This window comes from Hippichthys cyanospilos, chromosome 7 (assembly GCF_059441005.1).
Source record: "Hippichthys cyanospilos isolate Australia breed blue-spotted pipefish chromosome 7, RoL_Hcya_1.0, whole genome shotgun sequence".
NCBI lineage: Eukaryota > Metazoa > Chordata > Actinopteri > Syngnathiformes > Syngnathidae > Hippichthys > Hippichthys cyanospilos.
The window spans coordinates 2,815,001-2,832,059 of NC_142375.1; the positions used below are offsets into that span (position 1 = coordinate 2,815,001).

Here is a 17,059-nt window from a genome sequence, read left to right on the forward strand (position 1 = left end):
TCTATATATATATATCTATATCTATATATATATATATATATATATATATATATATACAGTGGGCCCCCGGGTTACGAACTTAATCCGTTCAGCGGCTACGCTCGTATCTCGAATTGCTCGTATAGCGGGCAATCCAAACCCATGTTAATTCGTGAGTGCGTGCAACGCGCGCAGAAGCCTTAGGTAAAATCATCACGCTGTATACATAAATTAATATTAAGTGACATAATCTACTGTACAGTTGCATTAAATAACAAATACAAAGGATAAATGACTTTTACCTTTGGAAAGACGTGACTTGTGCTGAGATAAGCAGAGATGAGCAGAGATGAATGCTCTAAGTCAATACGGTAAATCAGATATGCTATTGGTCTTACAGTGTCAAAGTAACTTTTTCAGTCAGGGTTTTCTCTACTTCCTTCCATCCCAACCAGCTGTGCCATCAAGCTAGATAAAGGCGTTCGGCCAATAGCATATCGGCACTTCTGTGATTGACGTGTGACGCCGGCCAATAGCATCTCCGTGAGTGAGACCGGGTGACCTTAATCGACCAATAGCATATTGGCGTCTCCTTGACTGACTGATAATTATTTGCACTTTTTTTTTAAACGGTTGGAATGTATTGACATCTTATTGATTAAAACACATTTAAATCTGTGACGATTTTTTGTCCTGCAATCGGCACACTTAATTTCATGTCAACTGTTTTTCCCGACGTGAATTGAGCACGGTGGAAGCGGAGAGGTGGTTGTGTGTGTTGCATTTACTAGGCAGCACACTTATGGCTTGTTCGAGCGTCAGTTCACCTTTGGTTACAACTCACAAAATTGCAACAATGACGCTGTCCCAATGCATATCGGGAGATCGCCGACTAACCTGACATGCTATCTTGTCTAGCAACCATTATATGGCGCTGTATCATCACCCGTAATAGGGTGCAGAGATTAACCTCTTGAGTTAATACGGCAACGCATATAGGCTATTGGTCTTACAGTGTTACAGTAACTCTTTCAGTCATGGTGCAAATCACGGAGATACTAAAACATCATCCTCTTATTTCTTCCTTTACCGCTGCTAGTAATTTTAGAAGCTATGTCTAACAGATAAAGTTTGCAAAGTCTTCAAAACATTCCGTTTTTCACTCATTTTGTCTACTTCCTTCCATCCTGTCCCATCAAGCTAGATAAAGGCGTTCGGCCAATAGCATATCGGCATTTCTGTGATTGACGTGTGACGCCGGCCAATAGCATCTCCGTGAGTGAGACCGGGTGACCTTAATCGACCAATAGCATATTGGCGTCTCCTTGACTGACTGATAATTATTCGCACTTTTTTTTAAACGGTTGGAATGTATTGACAATTAATTAAAAAAAAAACACACATTTAAACCAATGACAATTCTTTGTCCTGCAATCGGCACATTTAATTTCATGTCAGCTGTTTTTCCCTTTAGCTGTACAAACACTACACTTAAATGGTAATATATTTAGACACCGTGAGTGAGACAGTCAGTGTGAGATTGTAAGACCAATAGCGTTCACGTTACCGCCATAAGTATCTATTAATGATTGTAGATGACGCAACTGCTGAATATATTGACGCAGTTAGGCGAGAACATTTCTACATACTCAATGGCTGGTTTGACGGAATGCTCGCAAGACGAGAGGTTTGCTCGTAAGCGGAGGACAAAATTCTCCCTGATCCACGCTCGTAAGGCGGAATGTTCGCAAATCAGGATGCTCGTAAGCAGGGGGCTGACTGTGTATATATATATATATATATATATATATATATATATATATATATATATATATATATATATATATAGTCAACCTCTAATTGTGCAAGTTCTCCCACTTGAAAAGATTAGAGACGCCTGAAATTGTCAACATGGGTAAACCTCAACCGTGAGACAGAATGTGGAAAAAAAAAAAACTAAAAAATCACATTGTTTGATTTTTAAAGAATTTCTTTGCAAATTATGGTGGAAAACTTATTTGCCCCACTGTATATGTATATATTATATTTCTTTTAAATGTATAAATATGTGTTTGCCTATATTATATATTTACAGTATCCATGTGTGTATGTTGCAAACTTGGTGTCCAATGTTTCCATTTTCGTTTGCAGGAGCGTCGCATAGAGAAGAAGGCCAACAAGGTGGCATTCAAAGAGGAGAAGGCACGGCAGGAGAAACAGATGCTGAACCTCCGGAGAAACGTTCAGGGCCTGAAACTATCCTAGGACAAACACGCGGGACTACTTTGTTTGCTTTTTCACGCTTTCCCCATTGACACCTTCACTTTCCCAAACAGAGTAAGTGTATTGATTGATTGATTGCCGTTTTTTTTATTCTTCACGATGGTCACTGCCATTGATGGCTACGGACGTCCAAAACGCCATTGAAGTGGGCGGGCGTTGAAGGCGTAAACCATGAAAGAGAAAACATCCATTAGGGATGTTTCACATATCATAATCTTTCCATCTACCAAACATTGTGGACTCGACCGGTTCTTCCCGTTCGACCGTTGTCCTGACAACGAGGCGGGATGCTGCCGCGCATTCCAAAATGGGAGCGGCGCCCGTGATTCACGGCTTCAGTGCACACGCACACCCACAGAAAGTATTTTCAGTTTTGTGTGGGCGCGTAGGCCAAAGTCCGACGAATGCTGAGAAACAAAGTTGGGCTGTGATCTAAACGCCATCGAAATGCCACAGACAAAAAAAAAAATGTCTTCGTGTTTGGCCTCCATTGATACTAATAAATTTAAAAAAAAAATCATTTATTAATATTTTTTATGGTCTTATTTTGTTCAATTTTTCCTCAATACCACAGAGTATTGTGCATAGTACACAATTTAAAAAAAGAAGTTTTATTATGTTTTAGCGTTTGGCCTGCATTGTTATGTTTGAAATACATTTTTATTACACTTAAAAGTTAAATGCATTTTTGGTCATTTCTCTGGTTTCATCATTTAGTCCACTTTTCACCCCCCCCCCCCCCCCCCCCCCCCCCATATTGCCACAGAGTAAAAAAAAAAGTGCGTTTCGCCTACATTGATACTAATACATTAGTCATTTAAGTCAATTATTTGTATTTTTTATGGTTTTATTCTTTTGTCCATTGGGCAATTTTTCCTCATAATACCACAGTGTTGTGCATAGGTCGCAATTAAAAGTTTTTTAATTTTATAATTTTTTGCATTTGGCCTCCATTGTTATGTTTGAAATACATGTTTAATATGTTTAAAATCAAAGAAATTTTGGTCATTTCTGTGATTTCATTATTTAGTCCACTCTTCGTATTTGCATCATAATGCGTTAAACAAAAAAAGTCTTAGCGTATGGCCTACATTGATATGAATACATTTTACGATACGTTTTACTGTCCATTTTTTCCTCATAATACCAGTATTGCGCATCCATAATTAAAAAAAAAAAACCGTTGGGGGGAAAAAAAAACGTTTTTTTTAAAGTGTTTGACCTTCATCGTTATGTTTGAAATACATCTGTAATAGATTTGAAAATACAAGTTACTAGTAATTTAAGGATCTTAGGAATTGAAAAGTAAATATGTATGCATGGGTTTTTCTGGTTGTATCAGTTTGTTTGTACAGTATTTTTCCACCTAATGCACATGCGCAAGTAGCATGATGGGGACAAAAGTGTCGTGTCGCCTTAGCCTATGAGTACGTTTGAATGCAACGGGGAGTTGAATTTTGTCCACATGTCCCCTTTTCCTCCCAAAAAAACGAGGCGGTCTAGCAGAAAAGTTTTTGGTGCTTTCTGGTCCTCCTTTTGTCACCTTTCAGCGTAGCCCAAAGCCGTGTCGCCTTGGCCCATGTCCACCGCCTCCATGTCCACATGGATGCGGTCGTAATGGCCTGCTGCCACCTCCCCATCTTCCTCCTCTTCTGGCACTTCTTCCTCTTCCTCCGGCGGGGCAGAAAGACTTTCCGTCTCCGTGGAAAGGGCAGAAGAGTCGTCGTCTCCCGCAGAGATGAGCGCGACCCTCCCGATGTGGTGCTCGCAGTCGGCGGCGCAGCAGGAACCCGCCGGAGCGCCTGGGGCCTTCTCCGGAAGGAGATGCAGGTTCTTAGGCAGAGCTTGGTTGGGGGCCCGGACCCTCCGTGCTCCCCACGCCGCCGCGCCGCCGCACAGCAGCAGCACAACCAGCGGCACCAGGATGGCGGGCAGGAGCCTCGCCGGCGCCCAGTCACGCTCCAGGCAGGCGCGCGCCGACGGACCCAGCTCCAGCCGCCGCCCCACTGAGTCGCGCAGCCGTCCCGTCAGCGTCACACAGGAACCCGGTGGGAAGGACACGTCCGTCCTGCACATGTTCTGCTCTGGTTCGCAGGGAATCCACCGCTCCTCCTGAGAGAAGACACGGTACGTTTTAATGCCATGCCTCACGGCCCCATCAGTTGAAAACACGATTTTTGCCCATTGTTCATGTTCTGTCTATCATAAGAAAAATAGCGTTTGGACACCTTTCCTGAGTTACAAGCCTAGCCGCTGAACGGATTAAGGTCGTAACACGGGGCCCACTGTGTATATGTACTGTACATACACACACACACACACACACACATATATATATAGAGAGAGAGACACACACACAGTGGGCCCCCGTGTTACAAACTTAATCCGTTCAGCGGCTACGCTCGTAACTCGAACTGCTCGTATGACGGGCAATCCAAACCTATGTTAATTAGTGAATGCGTGCAACGCGTGCAACAACCTTAGGTAAAAACATAACAACTTTATACATATATTAAAAATTAGAAACACAATCTGCTGTACAGTTAAATAACAATGAACAAATGACCGGGACTGTGACCTTAATCGACCAATTGCATATCGGCATCTCCGTGAATGAGACCGTGACTGTGACTTTATAAGACCATTAGCATATCTGCGTTTCTGTGTCATGCGAGAATAGTTAATTTTGTTGACGCAGCAAAGCGAAAAAAATAGTGCAGACACCCTGACCGGCATGTTGGATTGTTCGTAAGACGAAAGGTTTGTGCGTAAGAGGGGGACAAAAAATGCCGCGGTCCACATTTGTAAGATGAAAAATTCGTAAAACAGGGAGTTTGTAAACTGGGGGCGCACTGTGTGTGTGTATGTATGTATATATATATATATATATATATATATATATATATATATATACACACACATACCGTAAATTCCGGACTATAAGTCGCTACTTTTTTCCCAAACTTTCAACCCTGCGGCTTATTCAGTGATGCGGCCTATTTATGTAATTTTTCTAACGGCCGCTAGGGGCGCTCGAGTAGAAAAGGTAAGATTAAGACCGGTGGAATATATGCGTCGAGGAAGAATGAAACTTACTGTCTTGTGCATAAATTAAATTAGCGTGAACATACCCTCATCATGGAAAATGCAAAAAAAAGGCATATGACGCAAGACAAACTCCATTCCAGCTGTGATTCCTGGGGGCACAACTAAGTATTTGCAGCCGCTTGACATTTGTGTGAATCGTGCATTTAAAGTGGCGCTCCGTGTTGAATGGGAGAATTGGATGACTACCGGCGAGAAATCTCACTAAAACTGGCCGCATGCAAAAGGCAACTTTTTCACAAGTCTGCCAGTGGATCCTGACAGCGTGGGGCAGCGTCAAAAAAATCACCATCACCAACGGCTTCCGAAAAGCCGGTCTGCTGCGTGACTGAGAGGAGGGCACAGTGACAGCGAGAGAGAGGCTGAGGGAGTGTGTGACGACGTCTATATGACACTGTTTCATTCTGACACTGAGGAAGATGACTTCGATGGCTTCACTTCAAAGGAGGAAGATGAAGACGGCTTACCGTGATTGTTACCAGTATGTTCTTTTACCAGACCTGTTTTACCAGACCTGTTATACTGTGTTGCTAGCGTGTTACTACCGTTTTACTGCCCTGTCACAGGCACCGTTTGGGAAGAAAGTTATATTATTATTGTTAAGTCATATTATTAAAACTTTGAAAACTCTCTCTGTGTACCGTCTTTCTTTGTAAATATGTTTACATGTTTTAATGTGGGCACATGCGGCTTGTATGCAGGTGCGGCTTGTGTATGTACAAAATCGGTTTTCCTCTAAAATGTAGTGGGTTGCGGCTTATAATCAGGTGCGCTCTATAGTCCGGAAATTACGGTCTATATATAGTAGTATACGTCTTAAAAGTGATAGGGATTTTAATAGTGTGGACTATTGACACGAGGCTCACAAAAGACTTGTCGATAACTGTGTGAAACTTACGTCTTGTGGGTGCACGGCAAAGTCAAAGATGACTGCTTGTCCCGCCGTGGCGTGGCGCATTTGCGGGTGGTAGCGCAACGGGTTGCGGAAGCTGAGCGTGGCTGTCCCGTCGTCCGCCTTGCTCGACGTGAAGTCCACGTGGGGAAAAGACAAGTTGCCTTAGCCACAAGAAGAAATAACAAGAAAGATTACTGGGGGGAAAAAAAGAATCGTTTGTGGGGGCTTAACGGGGAAAAAAATCTATTTTAATTAACCTTCAAACCATAGTTATGAAAACAATCCTTCAAAGATGAAAAAAACAAAACAAAACAAAAAAAAGAAAAATATTATTGGAAAAGTTAGTTAATCGAAAACATTGGAGGTCAATAGAGAAAAAAAATAATCGGGGATATTTGAATTGACTTTCAAACCACATTTATTAGAACACAATCTTTCACTGATACTCCATTCAAAAAAAATCCCTGAAAAATATTTAACCAATCAAAAGCCAGAGTATCGTTTGGGGGTCATAAGGGGGGAGGGGGAAATAAAAATGGTTATTTTAATTGACTTTCAAACCACAATTTTTTAAATATAATCTTTCACTGATAATTCATTGTTTGAAAACCAAAAAAAGACGAAAAAACCAAAAGATTGGAAAAAAATGTTGATAATCAAAAGTATTGTTTGGGGTCATGATGGGGAAAAATGATCATGGTTATTTTAATTGACTTTCAAACTACAATTTTGAAAACTCAATCTTTCAATGATAATTCATTGGAAAAAAAAACCCAGAGCCGTCCTCTCCCCCTCCATCACAGTCTGGTATGGCAAATGTACAGCACAAGACAAGAAGGCTCTCCAGCGTGTGATCAAGTCCTCACAGCGCATCTGTGGAGCAGCCTTACCCTCACTGCATGACATTTATCACACCAGGGTTCTGTGGAGAACACGCAACATCATCAAGGACAAGACACACCCACAAAACGATCTGTTGGAACTGCTGCCATCAGGTAGACCCTACAGTAACCTGAGGGCCAGGACTGCCAGGCTGGCAAACAGCTTCTACCCACAAGCAATCCAGATTCTGAACAAATCTCTCACACACTAATCTGCCTCTTACTACATTAATAATATTTTGCACTACATAATATTTGCACTGTATTATTAGCACCATTATTTCTGTTGTTTTATTGCTATTCTTATTGCAATTTATTGCTTGATCATGGAATGTAGTCTGTTGCTCGAGGAAGTGAACAGAATAAGAATTTCATTGTGTGGTATAATAAAACTATACAAATGACAATAAAACTCTTGAATCTCGCATGAAAAAAAATCCCTAAGAAAAAATTATCGGAAATTATTTGATCAATCGAAAGTGTCAAAGCCAGTGTATTGTTTGGGGGTCATAACGGGGAAAAAATAATGGCTATTTTAATTGAATTTCAAACCACACAATCCTTCACTGATAATTCATTCATTGAAAACAAAAAGACATTTCCTTTCGTGCGTGGAGGACACTCACAGCGGACGTTGGCCATCCTGCCGCTGTTGTACGTGAAGGTGATGGATGTGTTTTGGGATGGGCGTTGGCCTGGGACCGCCGCCGCCACACTCACGTAGTGCACGTCCAGCACGCTGTCCAGCGACTCCCACAGCCAGGGGCACACGTTACCGTAGGAGTGCTCGGCCGTTTCGGCCCGCAGGCGGCACCGCCCCGATTGGCCCGCATGGACCACGAAGCGCACGCCGTCGTTGGCAGGATGCTGCCAGCGCGCCGTCATCACCGGCCCATCGCCGCATGACACAGTCACCTTGGTGGGTGGGGCCAAAGCCGCTGCCAAAAAAAAAATACAAAACAGGGTTATCATTAGTGGCAGCAAAGCGCTACTTTTGTCTAAATAAAACTTATCAACTGGCTTCCTCTGCACCAAGATGGCAGCAAAGCGCTATTTTTGTGTCAGTGAAACTCCTCCATTCTGCTCAACATGGTTCCTCGCCACAAAGCACTACTTCTATCTAAATGAGCTCCTTAATTCACTTCAACGCCACTTCAACGGGGGGTGCTTCACTGCAGCAGCCGATTCTGATTGGGTGAGACATGGGAGAGAAAAGTGTTTGGGAGTTGCACCTCCTCACTTGCACCTCGCTCACTTAAATAAAATCGAGGCGAGGCCAGACACTTTGAGCCCAATAAAAGCTTGATGTCACTTTGGTGGGTGGGAACATGCAAGAGAAACACAAGTGTATATATATATATATATATATATATATATATATATATATATATATATATATATATATATATATATATATATATATATAATAAGCCAAATTCTTATGTAAATCAACTTTTTGGGGGGGCACACCCCTAACAATACTCCCCTCTATCCCCTTGAAGCTGCAAAAAAACTGGAATAAGAATGTATTGATCCAAATCCAAAGAAGCCACACATCTGCTATATATTGGAAGGAACTGAATTTTGATGATCTACTTGAGCTCAAAACAGGCAAAATGATGCACAAAGTACACAATTAGCTTTGCTTTGTCTAAATCAGTGTGGACCAAGAATTCAGAACAAAGTTGTCATTAAGAGGTGTTTATCTGTGGAACAAGTTTTGGAAATGACCTCAAAGGTGCGACTCGCGGTGTTATAATAATTATACATAAAGCAGAAATGATAGAAGTGTCGCTTTTGGGATATTTTGCCAAAATTCTAAATGTGTGACCACGTGTGTATAATAATTGGTTAGGAATGTTTATATCTAGGAATATACCATAAATTAACAAAAAGTGCCAATGATGTACGTGCTTCGACTTTAAGTACAAAATGGATGACGATCAATAAAATGAGTGCCGTGCTCGGCACCGTTCAATAAACGATCAGCTAAAGAAAAAGAAACTCGGACGAAAAAAGAAGGAGGGCGAATGTGGAAGGGTAAACTCACCTTCAGTATCCGTTGGCAGCGCCGATTCCCACAGCATGACGAAGACCATGAACGCAACACTAGAAAGCATTGCGGCTCGCGCGGTGGGTCACGCGTCAATCAAAATCGGAGCCGGCTCGCGCTCATCCCTATGCGTAAGAATAACGTCATATGCGGACGTCTATAAAGACTCACTTTGTAGCAGATGGCGCTTCCGGTCAGACGTTTGGACGAGCTCGACCGCGAACGCTCGCTTCCTCACTGCGCTTTCTGGCGAACCGCCACTCGTTTTTACCTGCCCTCAAGCGGAAGTCACCTGGATAACGTCACATTAGCTTTTCCAATTAAAAGCTAGGAGTGATGAGTACTCCACATTCATAAAAATATATATCTGAATCGACACTAAAATATGCTAACAAGGAATGAAAATTAAATACTTCTTGATAGCCTCATTTATTTGCAAATGGCCCCAAAAATGACCTTGACTTCATTTGATACATCAACTAAGCAAGCAAGCAACTTGAAAATGAATCAACCAATAATTAATAACCTTAATGCATTTATTTATACACTGTGAAAGAATTTGTGATCATTCACGTCATTTTCCGTTTGAGAATGAAGACCAAAATACATTGGTTGGCTCAGTCAAGTCCTGGTGCGCTCATTGGAGGACATCTCGTGTTTGGCTGCAAACCGATTGCCGGGACAAAATGGACACAGAAAAAAATAGTCTGCTTTTCTCAGCAGGATCTCTCTTTTTTTTCTTTCTTTTTTGTGTGTGTGTAAAGGCTATGGGTATTAAGAGTATTAAGAAAAACATTTATTGTGAAGGTACATTGTCCAGTTGGGGCTTGAGTTGACAAGCTCTCGGTCCCTTCCCACTGGCTAGAGTTAGTCACTGTAGCTCCGGTTTAAAACGTTTGCTTTGAGGTAGCGCGTGCCCGGGAAAATAAATAAATAAATAAATAAATAAATAAATAAATAAATTTAACACATGGGAGTTACCGCAAAGCAAAAAAAAAAAAAAGAAAATCTTTCCTAATTTCCGTTCTCTTTCCATTCATTCGATGTTTGATTCTTAAAACGAACATTTAAAGGTCTACATTTTATTTTTAGAACGAAAGCAGCGTTGAGATCAAATGGGTCTGACTGCAGATTGTACGACAGAGGCGTGTAGTTCCAAACACGCCCCTGTCCCGACAGGTACATAAGGCAATATTAGAGGATGAAATGGTGCGTCTAACTTTGATGTCATAAGCTGTATCGTATTAACATAAATCCAATACATTCAAATAGAACCATTAAAGGCTGTAAAGCGTTAAAAAAATAAAAGGTCCTCTGACTGTTGTAATTTTGATGAGACATTATTAAAAATATTATGGAAAACGTCTTGTCCCGACAGGTACATAAACAAGCGATACAGTATTAGAGAGCGAAATAATGCATCTAACTTTTAAGTATTTATATAAAATCCAATTACGTGAAATAGAACTATTGAAAAATAAATGGTCGACAGACTGTTGTAATATTCACACGATATCAGTAAAAATACTATGGAAAATGTAGTACTGTATAACCTTTTGCATACATTTGTGATACGTCCTTTACAATTGTTTTTGTTCCCCATCCATAATGAAATGGCAAAAGTAATTCTAAAATATAAAAATGGAGACCAATATAAATATTACCACAATTGTTAAAAAAAACAACAACATTCATATACACATACTTAATCATTTCATTGAGACGTTCACTTTTAAGAAGTGTATTATAAGTGAAAATCTATATGGTTTCAAGAAGAACAAGTCCACTTCTATGGCAGTATTGGATATTTTGCAGGAAATCGTGACTAGGATCTATAACAAATTCCCAGTCTTGATTTTCACAGATTTAAAGAAAGCATTTTTTACTATAGATCACATTGTATGAATTGAAAACAAAATAAAAAGGATTGGCATATGAAGAACAAGTCCACTTCTATGGCAGTATTGGAGATTTTATAGGAAATCGTGACTAGTATGTATGACAAATTCCCAGTCTTGATTTTCATAGATTTAAAGAAAGCATTTGTTACTGTAGATCATACTGTATGAATGGAAACAAACAAACAAAAAGGATTGGCAAATCAGTATGTGCTATGTACTGTAATAACAAAATCAGTTTAGCTGAAGATAGCACATAGGGTCCCTCAAGGCTCTGTGCTTAGTCTTATATTACTTACATTATATATTAATGACAATTGCAGTGTTTCAAAAAATTCTTGCTGATACACATTTATACTGCTCTGGAAAGAGTCTTGAACATACTCTGAACTTAAAAAGGAAACACGCACCCCCGTCTTCCAAAAAAAGGTAAAACCCCACCCCAGGGGGTGTGTAGTTCTTTTGGTGCGTTTTTTGGACTACACGCCCCCATCCTACATCCTGCAGTCAGACCCCTCTCATTTAGACAACCCTTTTTTTTTTTTTTTTTCTTTTTAAATACATCATCTTATTTTTGGATTGGTTTAAAAGGAAAACATTTTTAAAAAATTGTGAGCTCAACTTGCAAAAGGAAATAATCTTAATAAGATTGTTTTTTTTGAACTGACCCAATACTGTTCAGTTGTAACACCAAGAATTCGACAGTGGACCACCACAGACCAGACACAGACGAGTGCGAACTCAATATCAAGGTTTTATTAAACAAAGGAAGCACGCAACGCGTGAAAAGGGAATAACATTAACTGGGCTAAGTGGCAACTCAAATACAGCGAGCTGAACACGTGTGTAAAGTCCAACTAAAAGTGACATAGAAACCCCTATGTAGTTGACGGCGGAACGCCGACAAGTGGGGGAAGGCCACCACCTAGAGCAGGGGTGGGCAACTCCAGCCCTCGAGGGCCGGTGTCCTGCATGTTTTCCAGTTTTCTCCCCCTAACACACCTGATTTAAACCATTAGCTCATCAACAAGCTCTGCTGGAGCTTGAGAATAATCCTAATCATTTGATTCAGGTGTGTTTGAGAGAGAAAACAGGAAAACATGCAGGACACCGGCCCCCGTGGCCTGGAGTTGCCCACCCCTGACCTAGAGGAAGCCGTTAAAACGGAAAGTGACAAACAAAAGCAGACACGAGCAAAAACGCACATACAAAGTAGCAACAGAAATACTCACAACACCTGATGGAATAGCATACGAGGAAACTTGAAAACTAGACCGAATTACAAAATACTCCGACGGCTTCCTCCAGCTCCAGTCGCGTTTAAATAGCCCGGAGATTGTTGATGGTGGTCAGGTGCGCGGCTGGTGGCTCTTCCCTCCGTCACGGACACACCTGATCAAGAAGAGAGAGAGTGAGGTGGAGGAGCAAGAACGGAACAAATACGTTCTTGGTTCATTTCCATCCATCCATTTTCTATTTTTGTTTAAAAAATACACCCGACAAAATAGAAAATTTTGATCATGGACCACATCGTAGTTATACTTTCTTGTCGGAGGGCCATTGTGACTGTAAAGTCAAATCAATTTAATCGTTGCACATTTACACATTCTGAGGTCGCTAAAAATTGTTCAAAAGGGGTTTTGGTAACAAAAAAATGTGTAAAAGTTGAAGATAACTTGAAAAATTGGTATTTTGGCCACTAACCTGAAGTCTTAATTATTTTGCAGGCCACATACAATGATGTTAGTATATACTGTTAGGGCAGGGGTGTCAAACTCTTTTAAAGCTTGTGGGTTGCATAGAGGAAAATCTGTTCCCAAGTGGTCCAGAACAATTAAATCTTGGTATATATTAAATAAAAAAAAGGAAAGAAAATCAGATCATCATTTTACTGTGTTACAAAATCTTTTTGTGGAAATGCAATGCATCACGTTAATGGTGGTTCCCAGAATGAAAAAAAAAAAAAAATGCGTGCGTCGTGGGTTAGGGTTCCTTGTGGTGACCATTTTGGTGGACCCCAAAAATTCAGACTTTGGTACTGTATTATACTCAGACTCTTAAGTCATAATTCACATTTTTGCAGGCCACAAAATGATGTGGCGGCCTGGATTTGGCTCCTGGGCCCTGAGTGTGACACCTGTAGAATAGGAAACACAGTCATTATGTTAATGAGATGTCATATAGTCATATAGTGTGTGACCTTGGTTTTTGCTACAAGGTGGCCACCAACAACGATAATTGGATATATCTATATTTGGGACTTTTCAGCTATACTGAAGGTTAGAAACAACAAATTGCAAATTGCTTCCTCCTTATAACAAACTAGATCTAATTATCTAGTCCAAAACAACATTAATGCCACTTGATCTTTGATAGCTTTGTCACCTCGTTAGCAAGCAATTATAGACACAAACCGCATTTTGACAATTTCAAAATCATGACTACGTTATACTATGAACTCATTCAATACCAGGGATATATTTTCACATTTTTTTTAATGCCAGATTCAATCCCACAAATTTATACCAAGTATTAAATCGATACTCAAGTTTAATAAGGACGGATACTTAAATATTTTGGATTGAATGTCTGGACTCTTCAAAAAAAAACTTGAAAATCCGTTCCTGGCATTGAATGAGTTAAACTGGTTGAATCGAGTGCTTTATTGAAGAGTCATGAATACTTTCACAATTGAATATGAAATAACATGAAATTAACGCAAATCTAGCATTCAACACAGTCATCCCTGACAAACTGAAGGACAAGCTCCTTGCACTTGGTCTGGCACCCAGCCTCTGCAACTGGGTGCTGAACTTCCTTCGATTAGTCAGAGTCCACAACCGCACATCCAGCACCAGAACTGTGAGCTCAGGGACACCCCAGGGCTGTGTGCTGAGCCCCCTGCTTTACACAATCTTCACCATATGACTGTGTTGCCTCCCAAAACACACAATTAAATATGCAGCCGACACTACAGTCATCGGGCTGATCGTCGGTGGGGCTGAGACAGCATACAGGAAAGAGGTGGCAGACCTTGTGGCCTGGTGTCGCAGCAATAATCTCCACCTCAACACGGACAAAACCAAAGAACTGATCTTCCACCCAAGGCAGCAGTGTGGTACAACTATACGTATGACAATAAATCTCTCAGACACCTTCTGTGACAGAGATGTCAAACTCATTTTTATTGTGGGCCACATTGTGGTTATAGTTTCTGTCAGCAGGCTGGAATGACTGTCAAGTCAAAGCCATTTTAAAGCTCATCACACACTTATGTAGTTTTAAAATCAGAGGCCAGTAAAAACTGTTCAAAAGAGAACTTGGGAACGAAAATGCTTGTTGTTTACTAATTTGAAGACAACTTACAAATTTGATATTTAGAGTAAGAACCTTGAAATAATAGCTAATAATAAGCATTTGCAGATTATCAGTCTCTGATCACATCATCCTTGTCACTACGCCTCAGATTTATATTGATTTATATTGCGGACCGGCGTATGGACGGTTCTTTCTGTCGCTGTTGTACTTTTTGTCCACTTTTTTTTTTAATCGCGCGAGAGGAGGGGAGTGGAGCGAGCTTGCTGTGCACGGTATGGAAGAGTACTAGGCGCTAGACTGCACAAGCACACAGATTGGATAATTTCCCACGGCACACCTGACAATATCTCAACCACTGTGGTGTGCCGCGGCACAGTGGTTGAAAAACACTGCTGTAAACTATCCCAGCCACTTGGTTGTGCCTCTCTATGTACGCTGATCCAGCTAGCATCTTACACCCTGCTACTACACGCTGGACAGTCTCAGGGGCTTCTTTCCACAATCTGCTTCTTGGGTCTGGTTTACTCTGGTAGATTCTGGCCTCTATGGCTCTTTGTGCTTATGGGGAGGTTGAGGTCCTGTACTAACTCACACTTTTTTTTTTTTTACTTCATACCAGTGAGGTTCATGGTTGGTGAGGCACCGACTCACCAAAACACGCACGCACACACACGGTACATATTACAGATATGTAAAGGCAAAAAAAAAAAACTGCATTTGCTCTACACCACAGGTGTGGAACTCCAGTCCTCGAGGGGCGGTATCCTGCAGGTTTTTCGGTTTTCTCTTCTAAACACACCTGATTAGGATCATATTCAAGCTCCCCCAGATCTTACTAATGAACTAATCATTTGAATCAGTTGTGTATGAAATAATGTTCATAAGAAGCAGCGGCGCATCACTAATGTGTTGGTGGCCGTCGTAATTCTATAATCCATACAACATAAATGAGAGTATAGAGTGGTGTACAAAACCACAGATTTCAATTTTGACCAGTGAAATATTCAAGTTGTTTTTAAAACTTTCATTCTGACACTTAAATCTATTGAATACAGATTGCTTAACGAAAAGCATGAAAAGAAAAACAAAGAATATTTAATTTAAGGCCAGAATTTAGATATGACCCCGTGGGTTCTCCAGGGTTAAATATTCTATTGTATTATTCTTAGTCTAATCTCTTTTTGTATGAGATTGAAATTAAAACTGTTTGTGTCTTACCTTTATTTGTAGATGAAGTCCATGCGCAATATCTTGTGTTAGTCCAGACACTGTCACAAGTTGAGAACAAACGGCAGGGAAAGCAGCGGTTTTTCGAAAGGCAACCACACAGCCATTCTTTTCAGGTGTACCACTCCGTCTGAAAATCTTATCTTCTGTCCCGTAGTTTGAAGCAAACTTTTTAGCTCTGCCGTTGGTCCACCTGTGTTAATCACGTCCACTTTTGACTTAAAGTCCAGTTTTGAGAAATTTCTAAGCTTAGATTTAAGATCCTCTTTCATTTTGGCTGTCTGACGTTGTAAAGTACAAAACCAATCGCACTTGACTCACCTGGTGCCTCTGCGTAGAACCGGGGTGTCCAAACTTTTTGCAAAGGGGGACAGATTTGGTATGTTAAAAATGTAGGGGGACCAACCTTGGCAGGCGTTCTTTACATATAGCTGCAATTAATTTAAATACATTTGAGCGAGCCATTCCGTGTTTAACATTTGCTTTTTTATTTTCATTTCAGCTATCTTAAGCATGTGTTTTGGTTTATTTGAAACATGCATGTCCAAATTGAATTGACATTAAATATTGAGATTGAACAGTCACTTAACTTCACTTTTTTTTTTTTAACACTAACTTTTTTGTAACAGTTGAACAGAGGTCATTGTACTATTGGGTGCAAATTATATTTGAAACATAAAAAAATATCTCACCATGGCAGCTTGATATTTATAGAATTTTTAAACACAATAACAGAGAAATTAACAAATAATAGTCATATCAACAACTGCAGGGCTTATTTAAAATATGAAATGAGTGCAGGGCTTGTTTAAAAGATGAAATTAGTAACTATAAATGTTGATTGGATTTTTAAATGTTTATTATTCTGGAGTGAAAACTTAAAAAAAAAAAAAAAAGTTTTCAGACTTAAATGAAAAATGACTTGTCCGCTTGAGTGTTATCTGGAGTGTAGGACAAAGGCCAGGTGTGGCTCTACGGCAGTTGTATGGATGCGCAAGATGTCTTTTAAGTGAGAGTCTGGTAGCCATGTCCTCACACGGCTCTTATTTAAGATCATAACCGAGAATGTCTTCTCATACAAATACGTCAACCCGAACATGCTTGGCATTTTCTTACCAAATGCTCGAATCTCTCGTACTTGTCCTTATCCAGCTGTCAGTAAAAGTAGGCGATATAAAGCTGCTGGTGCTGACCGCAGCTCACTGCGTCACACTGCGGCTCAACTTTCCTCCTTTTGTTGATTGTTGCCATTTTAGAAAATTAGGGGCTCACACAGTCAATTACTCATATACTAATTTGCTGTCCCTAATTGAGCCTTGAGATGGCAGCACTTAGCACACGCAGTTAACAGCGCTGCTGCCCAATGTATTCATTCTCCATGCGGGCCAGACATTATTGATTTTATGACTGAGGCTGCGGG

General features: G+C 40.5%; 2 protein-coding genes across 2 annotated transcripts in view; one reads left to right on the forward strand and one right to left on the reverse strand.

Moving 5' to 3' along the window:
- ltv1 (LTV1 ribosome biogenesis factor) overlaps window positions 1-2,792 on the forward strand; it is a 27,077-nt gene extending 24,285 nt beyond the window's left edge. The window contains exon 11 of the mRNA XM_088420033.1: window positions 2,131-2,792. Within this exon, the coding sequence (XP_088276159.1) occupies window positions 2,131-2,244 (114 nt within the window). The 3' untranslated portion in view covers window positions 2,245-2,792. The remainder of the gene's footprint in view (window positions 1-2,130) is intronic.
- Window positions 2,793-3,013: 221 nt separating this feature from the next.
- Window positions 3,014-9,425, reverse strand: ifngr1 (interferon gamma receptor 1). The gene is made up of 4 exons (XM_088420034.1): window positions 9,194-9,425; window positions 7,770-8,081; window positions 6,266-6,423; window positions 3,014-4,374 (listed from the first exon to the last, which is right to left on the reverse strand). The coding sequence occupies exons 1-4, from the start codon at window positions 9,261-9,263 to the stop codon at window positions 3,802-3,804; spliced, it is 1,113 nt and encodes a 370-aa protein (XP_088276160.1). The 5' UTR covers window positions 9,264-9,425; the 3' UTR covers window positions 3,014-3,801.
- Window positions 9,426-17,059: the final 7,634 nt, after the last annotated feature.

Bases quoted from the DNA above. Each gene is read 5' to 3' on its own strand.
- ifngr1 (XM_088420034.1), bottom strand. From the start codon at position 9,263: ATGCTTTCTAGTGTTGCGTTCATGGTCTTCGTCATGCTGTGGGAATCG. The intron at 6,424-7,769 runs GTGAGTGTCCTC...CTTGTGGCTAAG, and splicing joins CAGGATGGCCAACGTCCGCT to GCAACTTGTCTTTTCCCCAC. The intron at 4,375-6,265 runs GTAAGTTTCACA...GTCTTCTCTCAG, and splicing joins TTGCCGTGCACCCACAAGAC to GAGGAGCGGTGGATTCCCTG.